The sequence below is a fragment of the Astatotilapia calliptera genome, chromosome 17, assembly GCF_964374335.1.
Source record: "Astatotilapia calliptera chromosome 17, fAstCal68.1, whole genome shotgun sequence".
NCBI lineage: Eukaryota > Metazoa > Chordata > Actinopteri > Cichliformes > Cichlidae > Astatotilapia > Astatotilapia calliptera.
In genome coordinates this window covers 36,786,221-36,807,298 of record NC_137438.1, presented here as the reverse complement: position 1 = coordinate 36,807,298, position 21,078 = coordinate 36,786,221, and the positions used below count along the sequence as shown (strand labels likewise).

The window sequence follows — 21,078 nt, the reverse complement described above, 5'->3', positions numbered from 1 at the left end:
AACACCAGTGGTTACTGTACAGTATGTAGGTGGGTGCTTTAATAGAGATGCATTGGTTAGCGTCTTCTTCCTGTGCCTGCGTGGGTTTTCTCAGGATGCTGCAGCTTTCTCCCACAGTCCATGTTGGGTTAATTGGTGATTATAAATTGGCTGCAGGTGTGAGTGGTTGCGTGTGTGCGTCTGTTAGTTTGTGATGGATGGTGAGCACATTGACCCGTCCAGTATGTACCCTACCTCTTGCACACTGTCAGTGGAGCTAGGCTTCAGTAACCCCGTGACCCTCGATGAGACGAGCACGTGGAATGGATAGCCGGTAACACAGTTGTGTGCAATAATTACTATATGTGGGGGATTTATTGGTTACAATTGGCTTCATGTTTTATGCATGCGCAGGGACTCAGCTGTTCAATTATGATTAATGGATATCATCATTCTGACAGCATGGACCGAAAAGTTTTTTGTGTACCCGTGCATGTGTATGTGCTTTTGTCTAACTGAGACAGTGTTGCTTCCTGTGGTGCTCATTCTTGTGGTGATGATGTGATGTTTGCGCCTACATTGAGCTTCTGTCTTTCTTTCTGTGCCACCTGCAAATACTGTATGTTTGTGCCTGTGTATTAATTTTTGCCCTTGCACTTTTGTGTGTGTGTGTGTGTGTGTCCGTGTCCGTGTGTGTGTGTGTGTGTGTGTGTGTGTGTGTGTGTGTGCGCGCGCGCGCGCGTGTGCGAACCCATCCACCGCACTGCCCACACGGACACAGGGCAGGGGTATGATGTTTGCCCAAAGGTGCTGTAATAGTTTTCACCATCATGCTGCACATTCAACTCAGGGCGTGTCAGTGTGTGTGTGTGTGTGTGTGTGTGTGTGTGTGTGTGTGTGTGTGTGTGTGTGTGTGTGTGTGTGTGTAAGACAGCTATATTTAGAGAAGTAGCCAGTAAACACACTGACTAATACCAAGATGCGTCATTTTAAAATCTTCTGACTCCATCATCCCAACACGATGCTTTCACAAACACACACTCGTGTGATATATACCACAAGTAGACACTTTTTTTTAAACATGCATTGCACTCGGCCTTGTGACATTCCTTACATTATCTTGTGCCCTTGCTGCCTTGTTTACTAGCACAAACGTGTTTCCTGATAAGCTCTTACAAACTCACACACATATACACGCCTCCAGAGAAACATTCAAAGTACTGTAGAGCTACTTTTGGAATCGCACACTCATCACACAGTGTCCTCATATTGCGACTCTCCTCCTTATCCCTTCACATTCATCACGCTGTCATTCTATTCTCTGCTAGCGGAGGGTCTCCCTTTCAGTTAATTAAATCCGATGCTTATCCTCCTAGCGTGGAGAAAGGGGGAGAGAGAGTGAGACGGTTATTAATGTTTCTTCACAAACACTAATAATAATAACACTAACAATCTCCTCACAGGCTACAGAGACTAGAAGAGTGTGTGTCTAGACACACGGACAGACACGAAGGCTGGATTATCCACAGGGAACAAAACAGCCAACGAATCTATGGGGACTCAAACCACCAGGGACAAATAAGGGGGGGATTGGAGTTTTGGTCCTATCCAGTGATTTGCTATTGCACTTACAGCAAATACTGTAGTTCACTGACTTCAAGCTTGAAGTTGCAGATGCCCTTTAGTCTGTATCTCAGCTAAAAAATAATAATGCAGGCTTGATGCTTGTTTTTCCTGGCATAATAAAACTTTTGTTTGATATAATGCTGAAAGAAATCACATAGCAAATCATAATTAGTATTATTGTCATCTTTGAGCCCATTTCACACAACCATGATAATATAAGAGCATAAAAATGGACCAGGTCAAAAAACAACAATCTTTAAATTTGTCTGAATATTCAGAAATTGGATTTAGAATGTAAAAAAAATATGACAAGAAATAAAAACTAAATAATAAAATGAAAATAATTATCTGGTTTAATTGGATATTAAACATTTGGCACATTTATTCATTGGCATTAGCTATGCTTTTGTATGTTTTTATAACCAAGCTTGTGTCAATATATTGCTATACTGACTTCATTTATGGACTCCGTCATGATAATTTAGTCATTTTACAATAGGTTGCTCATTTTTGTGACAGACAGGGACAAATCCAAGGTTTGGCTGCAGACTGATATCTGGCTATTACAAACAATTTATTTTGAAGCCTGTCAGAGAGCTTGGCACATACTGGTAGAACCAGAGTTAGGTCAAACAACTATTACATTTCTGGGAGAACATTTTTGCATAAACCTTTCTCCATAGTCATTGTCTCCACATATATATATTTTAAGAGCACCACCACCTACTGAAATGATTTTGTGAGTTCTGTCTATACTAAAATTTAACTTAAGCAGCAGCCATTACAGGTTGTTGTTGTTTTTATTAATTGAGGACTACATGATGCAAAAGCCACATGATGTACTTAAAATGGCAGTCTTGCCTAGACAAGGAAATGATAAGAGAGAGAAAATAGCAGTGACCAGCTGACAGCCACAAAGGAAAGCAATAAAATAAGAAGATATCAGTTTAATTGCTACCAATGAATGGTATGAAAAAAATGAAGCTTGTGTTTAATAAATACAAACAAATTTTCCATCATGTTGCAATCAAGCTGTGCAGGCCAGTCAAGTTCTTCCACACCAACCCCGCTCATCCATGTCTTTATGGACCTTGCTTTGTGCACTGGTGTTCAGTCCTGGTGGAACAGAAAGGGGGCATCCTCAAACTATTCGAACAAAGTTGGGAGCATGAAATTGTCCAAAATGTCTTGGTATGCTGAAGCATTAAGAGTTCCTTTCACTGGAACTAAGATGCCGATCCCAGCTCCTGAAAAACAACCCCAGACTTCGCGATTTGTCACTGTAGAGAACACATCCCCACTGCTCTAGACTCCAGTTGTGGCATGATTTACACCTCTGCATCTGACGCTTTGCATTGCACTTGGTGATGTAAGGCTTGGATGCAGTTTCTTGGCCATGGGATCCCATTCCATGAATATCTCTGGGGACTATTGATAAGCTAATCTGAAGGCCACATGAAGTTTGGAGGTCTCTGCGGAAAGTTGGTGACCTACGTATACTATTAGGGATTTTATGTGGCCTCCCACTTTGTCACTGAGCTTCTCTCGCTCCCCATTGCTTCCACTTTGTTATAATACTAATAGTTAAATGCAAGGACATTTATTGACTGGACTTGTTGTACAGTCCATGCTGTACAAAGCTGGAATTCACTGAACTTCTGATTGTGACCCATTCTTTCACAAATGTTTGTAGAAGCAGTCTTGATTTTATATATCTGCAGCCATGAAAGTGATTGAAATGTCTGAACTCAGTGATTTAGATGGTTGAATCAGTTCTTTTGGCATTATAGTGTATATAAAAGCAAGGTTGCCCAGTGCTTATGTCATTATAGATGCAATTGGTGCCTGGAGTTCTGGGTCTTCTACAATCATCTAGTTGCAATCAGCAACTCTGCCAGTATTTGTGCCAGAATTTCTGAATGTGTATTTCTTTGAGATTGTAGCTGAATTCTGAATATAAGTACTTAATATGGATTTCTGTTTAATTTGAATTTCGTGACCCTGATATGGATAAGCAGCAGAGGATGGATCGATTGTGAATTTCTGTTTGTGTAGATGGTAACAGATTTGCAACAGCCAACAACAGATTTGTTATTTCTGACAATTTATCACAGTTAATTGCCATATTATCATGAACAGATTGCATGTATTGACACTTTGACCCCCTTCAGTCTGGTAACTGGTAAGCAGACTGGTCTGTCTTGTTATCATTTTACTGCCATCTTAGTGCACCAGAGCTGATTTGAAGATGGCAGCTGACTGCAAGTGGTTGCAGATCTAGTCCCCTTCTTTTTCAGGTGGTGCCAAAGTCTCCAACCACTGTGTGACTGTAGTAAAAGATGCCAACCCCATTTGTAGGTAACAGCCTCACCCGGTATGTATATATATTTAAAAAAAAAGGGGGAAGAAGAAGTTAAGTGATATTTTTATCTTGTGAGAAGAATTCATGTATGGACAAGCCTTTTCACAAGCCTGAGCTAAACGATATTAATGACATGACCTAGGGCTGATGGGTGATGGTGAAGTGGGGATGTTGTTGCCCTAGGCCCCTTAAGAGGTTAATGCGGCCATGGAAGACGTGGCTAGGGGTGTTTCAGCCAAAAGCCTACATTGAACTGAACTGAATTAAACTGAATTCAAGTAGAGTGAATAAGAGTATTGAGACAGGGTCAGGAGAAATGTGTGTGTGTGTGTGTGTGTGTGTGTGTGTGTGTGTGTGTGTGTGTGTGTGTGTGTGTGTGTGTGTGTGTGTGTGTGTGTACATACACACACATGCACAGGAAATACTTTTCATGACACATTTATTGTTTTGCGTAATTGGCGATTGTATCATTGTCAGCACTTCCATGGCTGTAAATGTGAGGAAATTCAATGACCTAAACAGAAGTCAGCAGAACTGAACAGGAGTGAGACACAGACAGAAAGACACCGACGGGAAGCGTGTGGCAGAATGAAAATAAAAGAAAAAGAGGGAAGGGCGATAGAAAGAGAGGAATACACACAGAGAGGCGAGAGTAGTGTGACATCACATCTTCCAGCCCCTCTCTCTCTGGCACCTTTGCTCCAGTTCTCGCCGAGGAGGCGCAAACACAGTTTCTCGCTATCCTCCTTCAGCGCTCGTAAAAAGGGGCAGGACCGCAGTAAAAGGGGAAAAGGAGGAAAAACATTGACAGGATGAACAACAGTTTTCTAAGCATGGCGTCGATAGTAGATTTCGACCCGCTCAACCCTTCTGTTCCTGCCACCAAAGTTGAAATCACGGTGTCCTGCAGGTAGGGGAATGTGTGTGTGTGTGTGTTTTACCTGGTTTTAAGTCTGACAGGGAGACGAGGGAGAAAAAAAAACACCGAGCTGGAAGTCACCTGGGCTTCAACTCCGAGCAAGTTTGCGTTTAGTTTCAGTTCGGCGCATTTTACAGCACCTGCAAGGAAAACGTCGCATCTGCTCTTCAGTTTATGGCGTGAAGAAATTACATTTACTTTGTGTTAGCGAAATCATTCACTTTTGCGTCACTTAGTGTCAAAACTAGTTATGACTGCTAATGAAAAAGGACAACGCAAACACGGGGCTGTTAGAGATTAAGTTAATGAAATATGGCAACCTCGCTGTGGTTAGCAAAGAGTCATTTATGAAGATGTGCTAACTTTGCAGTATTAGCTAAATTTATAGAGCCTATTAAGTGTGACAAGCCACGTACGAAACCAACCTGACTCCGTATATCGACATAACATGGTAATACCAGAGAAAACGGGACAACCGCTCAGAAGCTTGAAGTATAAACGTGTTATTTGATACCAAAGATATATTAGGCAGTAACACCTTAGAAGGTGTTATTGCTTATTATATTGGGATTTTCCTGCTGCCTCGCTGTCTGCCCGGTTGTTTGGTGTTGTTATCGCAGTTTGTGACAGCTGACAGTTGCTGCTGCCCGGTCACCTGTCAAACGAGGACATTATTGTGGCACAGCTAAAGCAGTTTTTGTCATTTCAGTCTGCTCATAAACATTTAGATCCAGACATCTTAGACATTTCACCCAACGGGCTGTGTGCCTCACGGGTCAGACACATGCTCTCCAGAGCCCCAGTGTGAGGCAGGCAGAGACGGCCGTCAAATGAAATAGACACTGTCAGCGATGTCCTCTGTCATGACTTGATAGATCCGTAAATGTTTAGACTAGGACAGCCTGATACAAGCGGTAAAGCTCTGGTGCAGATGAATGTCATCACTGGTGCAGCATCTGTTGGTGTTGGAGGTTCAAGATTTTCCTCTGATAAAATGAGGTTTGTGTAGTTTGCATATATGAAATATGTAAATCCGCAATTATTCAGATGTTTAACGGAAATGTTCTTTGAAAAGGAGAAGTTCTTCCAGAAACTAAAAAAACAGGTTCAACACCGAGGATGAAGCGAAGTGAAGCCACTTTTTAAAATGCTGTTGTGTAACTCTTCATAGTCAGAGCATTGTTGTGGCTTTTCCAAACAAACACAAAAAAGAGGTGTGGCTGTCAGAGTGTCTGTCGCTGTGTTGATCCTGTGATAGACTGGAACACCCTACCCACAGAACGTGTACCTTGGGTCACATTACAATAAGTTGAAATTTTCCGAAGAAGCAGTGTTAAAAGTGTTAACAATCTTAATAATTATTTACAGTAATTTGCTGAGTAATAAAGTTCAAATTTTGTTCAGTTATTGATTTTTATTGGAATTTCAACTTGCTACATTTTACTCAGACTGTGATCAACCAAAGACGGTTGACTAAAATCATACCGGCACAACATCCAGTAGTGTATTGGTGGTGGCCAATTATGAGATTGGCAAAATATCCCAAAAGATGTATGTTGGTTTACTATTTCTGGAAGCTATACCTTGTCGGGAGTTGAGCAGTAAGATTTTTATTATGTTTACTAAAATTTTCGCCCATCTGGTTTAACAAAATACAGCCTCACTGGAGATTTTGACATGGTGTAAATTAATTTTGAGCATATGCATTATGATTGGATGTAGCCACCGTGCGATCACGCTTTTTTTTTTCCATCTTGGTGTTTTGAAGTCCAACTAGGCAAGAAAAAATTGGAAATGACTGTGAAACCAGACACTCATTGCCTAATTGTGACTGGCTTACGGTTATAGAGCAAGATGGGTTGCCCCCTGCTGACCATTTTAAAGAATGTAGGTTTACGTACATATTCTTTACATACCTGAAAACTGTGTTTGGAGCTCTGAGTGAAAGTCCAGTAATCCACCATTACATATTCTTTATGTATGTGTGTGTGTGTGTGTGTGTGTATATATATATATATATATATAACAATTCTGTAACTGTAACTTCGGTCGTTGCTGTGCTTTTTGGAAGTCGAATTTCCCAGAGGAACCCACCCGAGGGATTAATAAAGTTCTATCTTAAGAGATGGTCTCTCACTCAGAAAACCCAGGTTACAATGTAACCACACGTTCTACCCGCTGCTAAAAATAATGGATTATTCTTTGGAGGCTGTTGGTGTAGGGCTACCTCGTTTTCCAATTGTCACACCAATTAGAATTTTGTTGGATCATAGCATACTAACCAAATAAGTTGACCATAGCACCGTGACACTACATCACTATATTTGAGCACTGTTTCCACACAGATTACTTTTTTGTTTTTTTCCAAATTTTTACAAGTTGTTGTGATGCTGCTGGTAGAAGTGCTGCCCAAGTGCCTCAGACACTGTAGCTACTGTATTTCCAGAAGGTTTCATCTCCTTAGTAACAGAGGGATAATGTCATCTACCAGCTGTATATATGAACATGTTTTGTCAGAGTTTGCAAATGTCTGAGTCACCCAGCTCCACAGCCCCAGGGGGCGGGGGGTGTTTTAGTGGCTATCCTCCCACCTCTGACCAAAGGGGGGCAGGAATGCTACAGTTACATGTTTCTGTGAGCTTAAACCATATACATTGTGTGTTGTTTAATAGTTTTTGTCAGTGGACCCGGTGGGCAGTGTTGAATATTGCCATGGTTACTACTTTTAGGTTCCCCTCTGTGCGTGTAGGGTGGTGTTAGAGTGAGACAGTGGCTTAAGAGAGAACAATGCGAGTGAGTGGTCATGATATCAGATAGTGTGGATTGCAGTGTGTTAAACATGGTTGCAAGTGTTGGGTTTGGTGTTTTTTAATGGCAGTGAGTGCAAAAGCTACCAATTAATGATGAATTAATTTGAATTCCTTTAAGTGCAAATTCTTGAAAAGCTTTAGATGCCCATTCTGGTTTTCTGCAGTCATCGTTTTCAGCACTCATGTTTAATTGCTGCTCAAACTAACGCAAACGTCTGGGAGACACTCGTTGAGTCATGAACGACCTGCTGCAATGAGATGACGCAAGAGAGAAGTCAAGAAAAGAAGATGAGACTGGCGCTTGAAGTAGATCTCTTCATATAATTGCTGTATAGTCAGTCTTGACATAACCATTGCAAAAATATTGATACACTCTCTTCACTTGCAATCCTGACTAATTCAGATAATGCTCCCATTCTATGGGGACAGGAAATAAGACCACGGCTCGGAGTCAGCAGTGTGCTGAAGACATTTGGCTGATCGATGGGAGAGCCCGAGGTATCAGCTAGAATCAGTACGCTACCAACTCTGCCTACTGTGTTGCACAAAAGCACACAAGCAGTCTGTCCGCACATACTGTATACTGGTGAATGGCCTCAAGTCCAGATATTCTGTTACAGTTATCGATCTGACCAGCACACACCTGTTTGTTTGTTTTTTAGCACACAAACCCAGACATAAGCTTATGACATTCTAAAAGTCTTTGCTTGTAAAGCTTGTCCCAGCCTTATAATGTCGAGAAATGTGTAGTGAGTCAATAGAGTGCTGTTGAGTACAGACGACTTGCTTTCTATTTAACTGTAGGGTCAGTGTTTTAGTTTGTTTGCACGAGTATATGGGTTGGGAAATGTGCTAAAATGGTCCATCCAGCCATGATGATTACTGGTAATTTAGCAGCACTATACTAGCGATTGCTGATATAATATCCAAAGAGCTATGTGTGAGGAGATGAACTGCATACGCCCACTTGCTAAATATCACCTAGGTGGGATATATTTAGTTTTAAACTGGACAAAAACCAAAGGATATGAATGATGCAATCAGATAACAAATGCAGCGCTTGCAGTCTCTAAATCAACAGCGTTAAAGCACCCTAATAAATTATTAGGATAAATTATTAGGATAACATTAAAGAAATCAAAAACACAAAGCAGCACACCACTGGTAGACCTAGCATGGTCTCTGGATTAGCAGACGTTCTGGTGAGACTTACACTTTGATGCTACAACAGTACTTAACTTCAACCACACAGTGGCAGGTTTCCAAGCCACTGCATACAAGATGTGTACAAATCACAGCTCTCGCTCAACCATGCGGTCCGACCCAGCAGTGGAATTGAGGACAAAGTGGACAGCAACAAAAATAATGAAATTCCTTCTCACAAAAACAATCATATCAACAACTAGCTGATCACTAATAGCCATATATATTGGTCCAGTAGTCCAACCCAGTATATGATATCCTATTCTTCAGTTTATGCTAAAAAAGGTGTCTTAAAATGCAAACATTGTAACAGTTATCTGCTTCCGTCCTGCTTACTTGTATAGTTATGCAGAGGACAAATGCATCACTTACACTAATCACTGTTGGCAAAACATTGGCAGTGCACCTTCATGATATATATATATATATATATGTGTGTATATATGTGTGTGTGTATGTATATATATATATATATATATATATATATATATATATATATATATATATGTGTGTGTATTGTTTCATGGATGATAGTTGCATCTGAATGAATCTTAACATACTGTTTGCCATGCCTATACAGGTTGTCTTCATTTGAATAGGGACTGTTTTGAAATGTGAAAAGAGGCCAAATTTGAAAATAAGGTCATATTTGTATAGGCCCGAAGGCTGGGACACATGACTGCTGTGATCCTAATGGATTCACTGAAAAAATGTGTCATTGTATCTACTTTAAACCACAAGTAGTCCTGCAGCTTTTGGTATTTCTCTGTAAGAACGGGAAGGCTAATCCCATGATGCAATGTAATGTTTGTCCACACTGAGCATTCACAATAACTGCTGTGCTCTCAGTACATTAGTAGAAATATTGAAATGTGTTGTTGTTTATCAAAGAACAAAATGTAAATTCAGTTAATGTTAGAGGCAGAGCCCACACTGAGTTCAGATGTAACCTTTACTGTGTGTCCATTGCTTAAGTGCTGTTAGGAACTGGTAGCATGTTGTTACCTATTGCTTAAGCAGCAATGGGAGAATGGAGACGTCCCACATAGAGTGCATATAGCCTCAAATCAGCTGGTAGTGGACAGGCGAGGTAATAATTTACCTGCCATGCTGTGCAAGAGGTCAGTTGTATTCTGTTAGCTAGGGGAAACCTTGACTTTTCTCTTATTTTTAGAGGTCTCGTTTAGCAGCAGAGTTGTCAGTATATGCTGACAAGTGTATACCGACAGTTTGAAACTGCAGAAAGACGGCCACCGAGATCAAACTGCATCACCTTCCTTGGTTTTTCATTAAACTAACTTAAAAAGCTCCTTCTGTTGCCAACATGGCTGATGCAACAGCACCTGAATAACTATGCTGATTGAATATTGTTTATATATACACACAAAATCTTGTGCTGACAGCTTTATCACTACTTCATATGCAGTGTCGGGTAAGTTACTTTAAATTAGTAACTTAGTTACATTACTAGTTACTTCTATCAAAAGAAACTCAGTTACTTCAAGTTACTAATTACTTTCAGAGTAACTAGTTACTAGGGAAAGTAACTTTGGTTTTACTCAGAATTTTCTTGTTAATGTGTTGCTTCCGTAACTGGATACCCAGCAAGAGTGCCAGTCTTCTAGCTTGCATACTTGCCACAAGTGCACTGTGCCACCTACCAATAGAAAGGAAAACAATAATGTGCACATTTCCATGAGAGAAATCCCACACCTGATTCTATCCTAGCCTGCTTTTTACATCCAACACAAAAACTGCAGTCGTGGTGCTTTCGATTGTACTCAGAACTCGGAAATTCTGCCTTCTGAATAGGGAGATGTAGGTAACAACAGACTGCAGATGAGCTGCATACAGAGCTGGACTGGGACAAAAAAATCGCCCCGGCATTTTGACTAGAGACCGGCCCACCATTATAGGAAAAATCATAAAGCCTTTGAATGAAAATAAACGCTGTTGTGACAGTGATGTACACTGTTCTGATGGTATATATGCATCAATCTATCAATCGTTTGTTGTAAGACTCAGATAATTATTTTTTTAAAAGCGAGACATTTTAAATGAGAATAAGAAAGTATTTCCTTGTGCCCCCCTTTCCCTTTTAATGCCCTACATGGACCCCTGGCAACACTTTGCTAGATCCGCCCCTGCACAGTTACCAGCTGTCAGCTACCTAAAAAAGTATCCTGGGGTTATTTGTCTCTCAGAAACAGCTCATAACTTCCCTTCAACTCATTCATGTCACCTAAAAGGTAAACCTGTTTCTCCATCACAGCTCTGATGATTCAGTAAGGACATCTCCTGGTTTCATCTTCATGTTTCCCTCTCATCACATAACCAAACCGACATCATGACCAGCAGCTTTACAGCTGTGGCTCCAGCAAACATCAGCTGATAGTAGAAAGTAATATTAAATAAATTCTAACAACAGCTGATCAAGCTTAAAAGTGCTGCTGTTGTTTACCGCGACATCTGCTGGTTTCCTCTTTCTGGCGCAAAGTGGGCGATAAATAAACAAGAGAGAAAAGCTGATCAGCTGATCATTGATCAGTTTCATGATTGAAGTAGAAACAGGGGAGGGAGGGTGAGAGGAAGAGAGAAGAAGAGGCAGCTGACAGCGTAAAGACGCAGAAAAACTCCAGCTTTGTGTCTTTTTCCATTCTAGCTGAAGTCCGGGACAAACTGTGTTCCTTTTCACCTCAATACGAAACGCATATTTTCTCTGAATACGAGACGATTCCGTTTTTTACGGGACGGTTGGCAACTCTAATAATTAACCTTATGAACAAAATAAAGTTCAACATCAGTAACATAGCACCCACCCATCTGTATAGAAACTTCGTCATGCTAGCTAGCACGCAGTACGAAAAAGTCAGCATAACGAAAATAAACTCCACCTAAACTTAGTTTATATCTGACCCAGATGGACTGCAGGTTATAACTTCTTACCTGAAGTTCAGTTCACCTGACACTCTCGGACCAGCGGCCGCTTCGGGTCTCTCCTCTTGCCTCCCTTTTCCTTCATCCACCTGCTGGCTTCCACCACTTGCTAATGTTATTGAATCTGTGGAAGCTCCGCTATAGCCACGACACGAAGTAACGAATAACGAGCCTATATAAATCCCAGTAACGAGTAACGCGTTCCCGGTTTTGGCATAATAACTAGTTACCGTGCTCGTTACCGCAATAATAACGTAGTTACTAGAGATGGACCGATCCGATATTACGTATCGGTATCGGTCCGATACTGACCTAAATTACTGGATCGGATATCGGAGAAAAATAAAAAATGTAATCCGATCCATTAAATATCACGAAAGCACCTCACAAAACTTGCAACACGCTGTAACTCACCTCAGAACGTTAGCACGTCAGAGCAGTATGCATCACGTGATAGAGCGGCTGTGGCATGCGGGACCTGTCGGTGGTCTGAATAGCATTTGGAGCTTCGCTAGCAACCCGGCATTTCATCTCCGATAAAGTTATCCCGAGAGAAGTAAAGCAAGTGTGTAAGTCCATCTCTGAATGTTTGTAAAGCATTCCTGCGTTAAGCTTAACAAACGATATACTGCCTCTTCTTGCTGCTACTTCAATCATGAAACTGCTTAACGATCAGCTGATCGGCTTTTCTGTCGCGAGTCCGTCTCTCTAGTTTGCTTTTGGCCCACTTTGCACCAGAAAGAGGAAACCAGCGGCTGAACAACAGCAGCACGTTTAAGCTTGATCAGCTATTGTTAGAATGTATTTAATATTACTTTCTACTCCAGGATCTTTTTCTACGTAGCTGACGCTGGTAACTGTGCAGGGGCGGATCTAGCAAAGTTTAGCCAGGGGGGCCGATAGGGCATGAACAGGGAAAAGGGGGCACAAAGACATACTTTTCTTTCTTATTCTCATTTAAAATGTCTAGCTTTTAATAAATAATTATCTGACACCCAAAGTTTTAATTTGATGTAAAATGAATAGAAGTCAATTACTGTATATAGTGACTATTAAGTCTAATATATATACCCTAGTAAGCTATAGTACTTTTTCCTTTGGGAAGGTACCATCTGTGCAGTCTGCAATTTTGTTGAAGAAAGATGTTGAATCTGTTTAATATTTCTTGAAAAATAATTGATTTCTGTGCATTTTTTTTTCACACTGCATCAAATTAAGGTTGATTACGTCGATTAAGCATCATGAGGTGGAGTGTGAGGGGTGATTCCCTATTTTTTATTTATTTATTTTTATTGTTGCTGGGAGTTGGAACTCTATTAGTTAGGTTGCTTAATATATATGCTAAGTACTCTTTAAAATACCAGAATAGGGAGGATGGTGTAGGTTTAAGTTTATTAGATTGATCAGTATTGCTGAACTATGAAATATTTTTTTTTTGCATACAGGTATAACAGAATAGCTTTAGTGTAGTTGTTGTTTTAAACTTGAGTATGAACTTATACAAAATGCAGCAAGATATTTAAAAAACAGTTTTGTTGATTAAAAAACACTATATCGGATTCATATCGGTATCGGCAGATATCCAAATTTATGATATCGGTATCGGTATCGGACATAAAAAAGTGGTATCGTGCCATCTCTAGTAGTTACTGTAACGCGTTACTTAATAACGCGTTAGTCCCAACACTGTTCATATGCATAGACTTGATGCAGAATGAAATGGCTTTGCAAACTCAGTTCTGCTTAGTCACAGTGTTACAATGTTAGGACAATGTGTTATCTATAGCTGTGTATATGAAAGGACAGTAAAGCAGCGGTAAAAGAGCAGCCTACTGCAGGCGTACGCTGAAATACTGTTTTGATCTTTGACAATCTTGCATTAGCGCTACCACTTTTATCTGGCACTTCTCTGGCTGGAATGAATGCTATGAAAAGATTAGTCTTTTTGTTAGTCGTATAGTGGGAGTGTTAAATGATGTTTGTAATTTGATACACTGCTCGTTAGATTACTTTTAGATTACTCTGTAAAGAGGCCTGAGATACATTGTTGCAGAATTACCAGTTTGCATTACCACACAAAAACACAAATTCCTATAATAATGAGGACACATGAGGTGTTTATTTCAGTGCAGTACAAACACAAAGCCACCGGAGTCTGAAACCAGCCCAAAGAGCACTTCCCAGCATCGCCATAGTGATTCTGCTGTAGAAACAGGTATAGGAAAAAGTGAAGACTACAGTGCTAGAAGTGAGCTTTAACATCATTGTCAGCTCTTCACTACTGGCTTAGTGTCAGCATGCTCTCTGTGCCATTGCTTGTATTGTGTCACTGTCACTTTGTTACCAGCAGCTGTGCAGTTTGCATTTTACCGTCACATTAAGCAATAAATATAAAAGTAAGGTCCACATTTCCATTCCTCAGAAGTTGTAGACCACCTCACCATTTACCTTCTCCAGGTTTAATCCTTTTCTATCGTGAAACATACAGGTTACTCTGTTGCTAAGCCTTGTGGTTCTTTTTTAAAAAGTTTTCAATGATGATTTAGGACAACCCAAATATTTTATTGAACTTTCACCAAGATTGAAAAAGATGAATATTGTGTTCCAGTCTGCAGTAATCTTTTCCCAAGGCAAGGAAAACGGATTGATTTCGGTCTCCTTATTAGCACATTGTGTTGTCAGTGTTGGGAAGGTTACTTTTAAAATGTATTCCACTACAGATTACAGAATACATGCCCCAACATGTATTCTGTAACGTATTCCGTTACGTTACTCAATGAGAGTAACGTATTCTGAATACTTTGGATTACTTAATATATTATCATGCTTTTTACAACTGCATGGATGTACTATTGCTGTGATTTATTACTGTTACTGAAGGTCTGCGGCTCCATAGTAAAGGGACTTCTGGCTAATACGTCGGTTCTGTGTTGGGTTTGTAGCCGAAAAATAGCTTTACTTTGTTGTCTGGGTCAAGTTTGAGACAGAGAGAGGCGTTGAAAGGCTGCTCCAACGGAACTTATTGTTTCGGAGGAAAACACGAACACGGTGTACAGTCGAGTCTTAATAGCTTACTTACAGCTGGGCTCGTCAGGCACTCTTCTTGGCTGCAGTGGTTATTATTATATTTACATGCTTCCAGCTCCCGTTTCTGCTACGATAACTACTTTTCCACTCTCCTTTTTCTCCCTCCTCACGCTCACAGACACATAACGGGTATGCCAGTCCATTCTCCCTGCAGCACGGACTACACTGCCCATGAGGCTACTTTCTTTAGGGCTATGCCTGTAGCATTCTGTCTATTAGCTTAGCACAACAACAACAACACCCAGGAAACACACAGTCGCAGAGAGAGAGCGTCACCCTGTAACCATGGCAACCGTAACGCTGCCGCCTGGAACAACAGAGCATAGCTGTCAAACCAAACCCAAACAGTCCTGACCCGCCACAATATGAAACAGGAAAATACCGCCATGTAATCCATTTATTTCAACAAAGTAACTGCATTCTAAATACCACCTTTTTAAACGGTAACTGTAACGGAATACAGTTACTCATATTTTGTATTTTAAATACGTAACGGCGGTACATGTATTCCGTTACTCCCCAACACTGTGTGTTCTTGATCACAAAGCGTTTGCGAGAGGGCAAATAACACGAAACAAGGCTTTGACACGGAGCGAAGAGTGAATTAATTGAATCACAAGCAAGCAGAGGGAAGACACTTGGAGTTATTGGGACACTGCCAAGAAAAGGATGAAAAGTAGGTTGGGAGAATGTAGGTTGGACACACAAGAGTTTGCAAAGTTGAGCCATCATGAACGCATTCTTGGTCATCAACACCCCCCCCCAGAGAAAGGATGACTAATGTTAAGATGTAAACTCATGTGTTCCTCTGTTGTGGATTCCTGGCAGTGACGTCTGAAATTGTTATCGTTCATGACGAGAATGTTATCATCAAAGATTTTAGTGTGAAGGTATTTGTTGAGATAAAGTGTAGCTAAAATGTAACACCGCCTGAAGACACATGCTTTGGATTGCATGCGGCGCCTTTAAAGCCCCTCTTAAAGTCCTGAAGATCTTTTGACCTGTCATAACAGGAAGTGCACAGGTGGATTCAGGTATATATATTTTTTAAATGTCTCCATCGCTTTTACTATCATTAGTTATACCTGTGCTTCTCTTGCTGTTGTGGACAAAGGTGGGTTGCTGTTTCTCTTGCTGCAGGAAAATATTTTACCACCCGGCTTACTATTTTGCTCCGAGCGCTACTCGTGAACCACTTACCAGCCTTTAACATCACAAGTCACGACCCTCTTGGCTATCTATTTTCAGGGTGCTCACACCCACTCCTTCTATGGGAAGTGATTGCGTTGACCTTTTTGGCCCCATAGAGCTCGCATAATAGTGCTCTTATTGAAGACGTCGCTGACAACCATCACTTTGAAGGGAAGATGGAATTGCCTGCTGTGCGCTGGTTCAATGCTGGCAAAAAGCACAAAAGACTGCGTGTGTGTAGTGACGCAGCAGCCGATCACTTTTTCTCCCCTCGTCTGTTTACATGCGGTTCTCAACAGCGGGGAGCGCAAATGATTTTGGATGAGAACACAGTGGTGGTGGCAATCACTGAGACAAAGCTGTATTGAAGAAACCCTTTCTGTGCTACTGGAAAGTAATGCTTTTGTCTTCTCTGTTGTACCGCGGCTCTGTTTTCTGAGTATTTTCTGAGCTGCTCTCGCAGTGTGTTAATATACATCCGAGAGAGTGTCTCATATGCAAGCTATAGGCCAAAGTGCTTTTCTGTAATCAGGTTTGAGCTTTCAAGTCAGTAAAGATTTATGCACTCTGTGGAAATTACTATCGACCTTGGTTCTTCTGTTGTTTGCTCACTGTGGGTGTTTAGTTTGTGGTTTTGTTTTTTTTTGTTTTTTTGCTATGCAAGTCGACGGGTGCGTATGCGCAAAGTGCCGCAACATGTGTGTGTCTATTTGTACTGTACACAACATGCAAGCTGCACGCTAATACAATCCCTCTGCACCATCAATCTGGCTGGAAAGCTAAAGGGTGAAGAAATGCATTGATAAAGATCTGATGGAGACGGTGAAGAGAAGTCACTGACAGATGTCAAGGGCTACACACACACACACACACACACACACACACACACACACACACACACACACACACACACACACACACACACACACACACACTATTAAAAACAGAAAGCAGATATGTACTACTTGACTGCTGCATGCAGAAGTAATAAGTGAAGGGAAAATAAGCGTACATGATGGCCCGACCCTCAAGGTTGGACAGCTGTGGTGTTATTTTAAATGGAGGTGATAAAACATGGACTCAAGGACGCGCACACCTTTAACACCAGCAACTTGCTGTAAGATTACATCATTTATTCCCGAGTCACTGATGGACTCGGGAATAAATGATGGAAAGTCACTTTGGAGTTGTGAAAAAGCGGGTTCAGTCAGGATCACTTAAGTGAAAGGAAGATTGTCATTTTAATTTAGTTCAGTTTTATTTATCAGTTTTATTTATTATTATCGCTAAATGACAACAACAGTTTACCTTTATATTGTAAGGTAAACACCCTAAAACAATAGAGTAAAACCCCCAAATCAACTGATCCTCCTATAACAAGCACTTGGCGTCAGTAGGAAGAAAAAACTCCCTTTTAACAGGAAGGATCGGGGTGGAGCAGCCATCTGCCATGACCCGGTTGCGGTTTAAGGGATTTCATTCTGCAGGAATTTATATTTGTTGTGTTTTCCTAGCAGGGATGTCTAAAATTGTTTTCACCATATTCAGTTGTTTTCTATCATATTTAGTGTCAGGGTATTTATTATGATAAAGCAAAGCTAACATTGTCTTGCTGTGGCTCTGGGATCTCAGTGTCCATCCATGTGCATAACAGATGTAACACTGTTAACATTAGAAGCATGTGAAACGAGAGCTGGGGTGGGGGTGGGTTCCAAAGTGGCTTGCAGATGAGCTGCAACTGTAGGCAGGTTTATAATAAACAATTTAAATACTTGATATAGTTTCTGTTTCTTGGGGATTTACTTAAACTTTAAATAAAGTTTAAATAAAAAAATGATAATTAAGAAGTGCTGGGGGCCACAGAGTTTTCTATAGTCTAAGCTATTAAGTACAGACTTAAAGCCCATTTCATAAGTACTAGCACCATTGTCTGCCAGTCTACAGCCTGCACCACAAGATGTTTGCTGGGGGAGACGGAGGCAACACAAGGCCTAGGTGGCTGTGAACTTGTGAATGGTCATAAACCAGCAGGGTAGTTGCAGTGGATAAGTGAAGCTAACACCCTGACCCCTTCCTATAAGAGGCAATATGTTCTGCACCACTGTAAAGGAAAATTGGTGCACTTGATTTATAAAACCAGATGAACCAGTAGCTATATATTAAATATATTAAAAATATATATTTTTTTAAAAAAGAGAACAAAACAGCAATAATTTTATCCATTCAAAACTGGAACTGAGATGAAAATGTTAACATGTACCGAGCTTTTCTTTTTTATATACAGCAGATCACAGTAATCAGCTCATCTGCTGGGACTGTAGCTGAGCTTGACTTTATGGACTCGGCTGACTCTATACTTGATGTTTACACTGTTTCGCATGCTTCTAGCTGTTCTTTAGACATTTTATATCAGATTGTTTTCATTAAGATGTAATTTTCCTGAAATTATTTAGTGGAGACTAAGTCTCAGTACGACCTATGCAGTAAGACCTGTTGACCTTCTGGTCGACACAGGCAATAAAAGCACAGACTCAATGCTCCATCAAAGAACAGTAGAGAAGAGCAAAGTCATCCATCAGCTAGATGTACAGAAAAAAAGCTCATATGGAGCCATTCAGCTGAAGGACTCCATATGGGCTGACACCTACATTACACACACTGTATGTGCACACATGCATTTCAAAGTGTTTAACCAGTCGCGCCTGCCCACACACTCTTGCAGGCATTTGTGCTGCCTTGTGCCCCCCCCCCCCCCTCTATCAGTCAGACAGCTGATGACATTTTCAGCACACACATATAAAATTCAGTCACATTTGATGCTCTGACATTTTATTTCCACACCGATGTCAGTCGCCTCCTGTCCTGTGAGACATAAAGGTAAAATAAAACAAATCACAACATCTCCCGTGGAATCTGCCCGGCCAATTAGATTTTTTTGACATTTTGTGTGTTTGATATCTGGATAGAGAAGTGGCTATATCAGATTGGAATTTTTTTTCCACGCTGTCTCACAAAAACACAACAAGCCAAGCTTTCAGATTGCTATTGCGACCCAGATTTGGACTATTTGACAAGTAAGATTACTTGACATACAGTAGAGCTCCCTCGCAGCTTTATGTACAGCTAGGGGAAGGCAAAGACAGAAGGAGGGGGAGGGAGAGAGAAACTGACTGGCCTAATGAAGTCATCTCTATCCTGGTCACATAGCATAGAGGCTGCTTGAATTCCTTCAGGGATGCTGCCGCTCTCCCTGTCTGTCTCCCTCATGTAGAAGCCCCTAGCTTCAGCCTGCACATCCAAGCATGTCTTCTCTCACATGCACAAACACAAGTCTCTCTCCCCCACTGATAGCACTGCAAGCAGGCAGAAGCTAACATGCACACACACGAGAAAGGAAGAAGGTTGGCACCGCACAAAGAAAGAGAAATGCCTCTATCCTCCTCACTTCCTCACTCTTATCCCCCACACCAGCTCCGGGTAGCCTCTAATTACACACTGCTAATCAGTCGCAAACACACTAACACGTCACACAAGCACAAGGAATTTCTATCTGATCGAGCCTCGGTTATCATCTGCTGTATGGTAACACAACACGGCACCGTAAAGATCTAAAACTAATATATATTATCAGACTAAGCACGTCACGCTCGGCGGCTCTCAATTGGATGAAGACATTTGACCTTCGTTCCTTTTTAGCAGTTGCGGTCATACGTTGGCCAGTGACATGTGTTGATGGAGGAAGCTAGCCGAGTTGGACTAAACTGCACTGAAAGCGGTGACAAAGGCGATTAAGGTAAAATGCCACTAGCACAGATGTGTAGCTGTGTGCTGTGCGTGAGTGATAGTGGCGTGGCACATTTCGGCACGCGTGTTTGTGTGTGTTGAGATGTTCTCTTGGCTCTCCCAGCCCTTGTCAGGAAGAATTAGGGCAGCCCTCCTAGAGAAGCAGAGAGAGAATACAAGCTGCTGATGCTCTCCTTCAATATATGTGTGTGTGTGTGTGTGTGGGAGGGAGAAACCGTGAGGGGGGGGGATTGATTGTGCCAGCATGTGCTTTACTTCACGCTCTGTAACAAATGAAAATTTTTTTGGATAAATCAGTAAAAATGAGGGGTGGGCACAAAGGAGAGCTAGCCAAGAAGCAGGTACGTGTAGCTCGGTGCTCAGCGACCTGTTGAGAGCGGCTGAGCATGCTCAGTTGTTTCCTCTCGCTCCACGTGTTTCCAAGAATATTCCTGGTCTGTTGCTAAGCGTGGCCACACACTCGCACACACGCATAAACTCAGTAAGTGAATCCCGGGGTGATGGAAACCCCATGATTTCTAAACCATTTTAGTGTTTACAGATTCATTTTTAAATAGACTGTTTGGGAGAAAAAAAATTGCAAAGCCTTCCTCTCGGTCAGCAGTCTTGTGATAATAGGAGAATTCACTTCTCGGTACAAGCCCTTAAAGCTCCATTAAGCATTATTTTTGGTATTAACATTTAATGAGAGCACTCCCAGCGAGGTGAAAAGGTTTCCCGCAGCATAAACACTCGAGTCTTTTAGCAGCTCACAGCTCCCGGTGCCTTTTCCGGCTCAGGGTTGGCAGGTCTGCACTTACAGGAAAAAGAAGAATTCTCTCTTCTTTTGGAATCACTTTCTGATTTATTTTTAGCATTTCTATTTGTTAAGTGTTACATTTGATTCCATTTGTGCCAGTGTATATATAATATATATAAATTGCTTTTGCATTTATAAGAAAACTGATGTTAAACCCGTAGAGAACAATTAAGCGATCGTGGCTCAAGAGTTGGCAGCTCGTCTTGTAATCGGAAGGTTGCTGGTTCGAGCCCCGGCTCTGACAGACTCGGTCGTTGTGTCCTTGGGTAAGATACTTCACCCGTTGCCTACTGGTGGTGGTCAGAGTGTCTGGCAGCTTCGCCTCTGTCAGTGCGCCCCAGGGCGGCTGTGGCTACAATGT

At 41.3% G+C, this 21,078-nt stretch overlaps 1 protein-coding gene across 2 annotated transcripts in view; it reads left to right on the top strand.

The window, feature by feature from the left end:
• The first annotated feature begins 182 nt into the window (after positions 1–182).
• LOC113009780 (copine-8) overlaps positions 183–21,078 on the top strand; it is a 107,268-nt gene continuing 86,372 nt past the window's right edge. Inside the window, exon 1 of one of the 2 annotated variants that reach the window (XM_080291971.1) lies at positions 183–313. In XM_080291971.1, the coding sequence (XP_080148097.1) occupies positions 285–313 (29 nt within the window). In that variant the 5' untranslated portion in view covers positions 183–284. Of the gene's footprint in view, positions 314–4,607; positions 4,878–21,078 lie in introns of those variants that run through there. The other variant, XM_026148311.2, reaches the window with a different exon arrangement.